Here is a 3,074-nt window from a genome sequence, read left to right as displayed (position 1 = left end):
GGCTGAGCTGTTACTATATTTGGAACTATTTTCATTAAAGAAATAGAGCAAAATCAGGCAGTACTTGTTTACTGAACTGTTGCATTGAATCAATATCACATTGGCAAACTCCCTTAATAATTATTCAAATCTGTCACTTTCCTTATCGCGATCTGTGGGCGCACATAAAATGAGAGCACGCGAGTGAGTTCTCAAGACTCAAAAGCACGTGCAAATGATACGTTCCGTCATCTGTCATCGCGTTATAAGCGCGGAACCTGCGGGAATGAGTAGAATTGTTATTAATAGCTGCAATCCCGCTTCGAAATTCAAGTCCTGCTCTGTGTTCTCTGCTAATAACCCGACTGTGAATGATGCGAGCGGCGTCACATATGTTGTCACTGAGAAGCTGGAGCCGTGGCCTGGAATGATTTTTGGTGTGCCGGCAGAACAACAACAATGCGCTACATGTTTCTTTTCCCCTCATTTTTTTTTTCCCCAATTGACGGAAATCCGTCGTAGCGACGGAAAACTTTAATCCCTGCATAAACAATTTATTTCAAATTTAATTCAAGCACTTTCAAGGACCTATGTTTGTTTTCAAGTACTTTCCAGGCCTTGAATCCATATGTCTGAAATTCAAGTACTTTCAAGAAGCGTGGGAACCCTGATTTTTGCTTAAAGTTATCATACCGTCAAAATCTCATACCGGCCCATGCCTAACCGTCGATAAATATCGATACCGTTTTATCGCCCAGGCCTACCACAACTAATTTTTGTATAATCAAACACACACAAACACACAGTGTCATATTTTTGATGCTTGCCAATATAAAGGGAACACTGGTTAACAACCAATCATTTGAAAAGCTTTACTTGATCATTGAAAACAGAATCAGAAGCACCTCTGAGATGATGGTCCACACGAGTCTTCTGGCCAACATCACGGTGATGAAGACAGCCAGGTGATAGTCCATCAGATGGAAGTTCTTCACACAGAAAAATAAATAAATAAATCACATTATTATTACATACTGCTTCATATAGAAAGCAGAGTTTTCTTTTTGTCATATTCACTGCTAACCATGCATATGTGTGCAAATGTGAAATGACAGCATGTCTTCAAATTCTCTCTTCATTTACTCACCCTCATGTTTCATTAAACCGTATGACTGACTTTCCTCAGTGGAACACTAAAGGAGATGTTTAGCATGATGTTCACTCTACTCTGAATCATACAATGAAAGCAAAAGGTGATCAGCCCGTCAAGCTCCAATGAAGCATCAAGTATTATAAACATGGTCCATTTGAGCTGTGGTGCACTATATTCCAAGTCTTCTTAAATCATATGATTAATTTGTGTCTGTTTAGTCATTATTCACTGAAAATGAATTCAGAGTAATACTGTAAAATGATGCCAAACACCACTGATTCTCGTATGTTGCATGATCAACTGTGGCACAACAAATCCAACCAAACTTTTCAGTCTGTTCCACACATAAAGCATTATATGACAGAAAACTTGGAATTTAGTCATATGGATGACTGTTATGATACTTTCCAGAGCTCAACGATTACCGTCTGCTTTACAATAAAGAGTAGCATGAACATCCTGCCAAACATCTCCTTTTGTGTTCCACTAGGAAACTAGCAACAAAGCGGAGTAAATGATTAATATCAATAATATATTAATAGCAATTAGGGATGTAACGATTAACCGCGAGCCGGTTGAAAATCGATTCAAATATGTGACGATTAAAATCGGTTGAGATGCTAAACAAATCGCGATTAATTTAGAGGTAGGAGTTTATATGAATGCATGTCTGAGGGGAACTTACTATCTTTAGAAAAGTTTAGATGGTATTTTTTCTTTTCATCTTGCCTCTGTATAACGCATATTAAAGTTAATAAGTTCAGCGCTGCTTTGTTTACAGCGGAAACCAAGGAAATGCTTTAAGCGCCACCTGCTGGCAGAGAGTGAATCTGCGTCTCATTCAGCTCATCCGCTGTTTCATGCAGATATTTTTGTATCGTTTCATAAAACTGAAGTCAAACCATTCTGTTTTTGCTTCACATTTCAAAATTATACAACCTAATTTAGATTAAAAACTGCTCATGTTGCATGTATGCAGCATCTTTGTTTGGATCATGAATAAAATGCAGTGGTTGCCTCTAATTTTAAATGGAAAGAGCACAGACAAAGCCTTAGTTTGTTTATATGAAGATATTTATTTTATTTGTGACTTATTTATTTGATTTGGGGCTTGTTTTAAAATTTCAATGTAGTTTTGTTATTTACATTTACATTATATTTAAATTGTCATTTAGCAGACGCTTTTGTCCAAAGCGACTTACAAATGAGGACAATAGAAGCAATCAAAACCAACAAAAGAGCAGTAATATGCAAGTGCTATATTAGTATATTATTATAGTGTTATATTTCAATTTCACAAAGAAATGTGCAGCATTTTGTCCAAGCAATAATAAAAGGACACATTTAATTTATAATTTGTCTTAAATCTCATTTTGTTAAAAATAAAAATAAAAATTGTGAATCGAATCGTGAGTTGAGTGAATCATTACATCCCTAATAGTAATATCAATGTATTCTGTCATTTGATTGTACCACTGAAGTAGAGGCTGTTGGGTGGTTGTATGAAGACCACCACACCGTCCTATAAATGTTAATATACTGAACGAAGAGAGCCACCAGCAGGTAGAGGAAGAGCAGTGACTCAAACAGCAGGTTACTGTCCAGAGGAAGGTCGGGAATGCGGGAATGACGGACGGGTTCAGGAGTGATGAGAGCTGTGAGGGGTGGAGCCGACAGACCCACTGCACCGCTGTTCCTGCAACATGCGCACACAAACACACATTTGTTTGACTATATTAGTGAGGACATTGCATAGACGTCCATTGACTTTCTATCAGGTTAATGATATTTTCTATGTTTTGGCCTATTTATAAGCCTTTTTAACTAGTGAGGATTAGTAAAATGTCCTCACTAGTAGGTTGTAATATTTCACTATAGAACTGAGGACATTTGGCCCTCACAAGTTAAACAAATTCACACACACACACCCACACAACCACAC

At 37.3% G+C, this 3,074-nt stretch overlaps 1 protein-coding gene across 1 annotated transcript in view; it reads right to left on the bottom strand.

Annotated features, from left to right (window-relative positions):
* LOC107662669 (transmembrane protein 39A-like) overlaps positions 1 to 2,863 on the bottom strand; it is a gene marked incomplete at its 5' end in the record, with an annotated part of 31,661 nt that extends 28,798 nt beyond the window's left edge. The window contains 2 exons of the mRNA XM_016452748.1: positions 885 to 968; positions 2,606 to 2,863. Of these exons, the coding sequence (XP_016308234.1) occupies positions 885 to 968; positions 2,606 to 2,863 (342 nt within the window). The remainder of the gene's footprint in view (positions 1 to 884; positions 969 to 2,605) is intronic.
* Positions 2,864 to 3,074: the final 211 nt, after the last annotated feature.

The sequence above is a fragment of the Sinocyclocheilus anshuiensis genome, unplaced genomic scaffold (assembly GCF_001515605.1).
Source record: "Sinocyclocheilus anshuiensis isolate Anshui unplaced genomic scaffold, SAMN03320099.WGS_v1.1 scaffold1787, whole genome shotgun sequence".
NCBI classification, from domain to species: Eukaryota; Metazoa; Chordata; class Actinopteri; order Cypriniformes; family Cyprinidae; genus Sinocyclocheilus; species Sinocyclocheilus anshuiensis.
The sequence above is the reverse complement of the archived record's forward strand: the minus strand, read 5'-3'. Positions and strand labels throughout refer to the sequence as shown.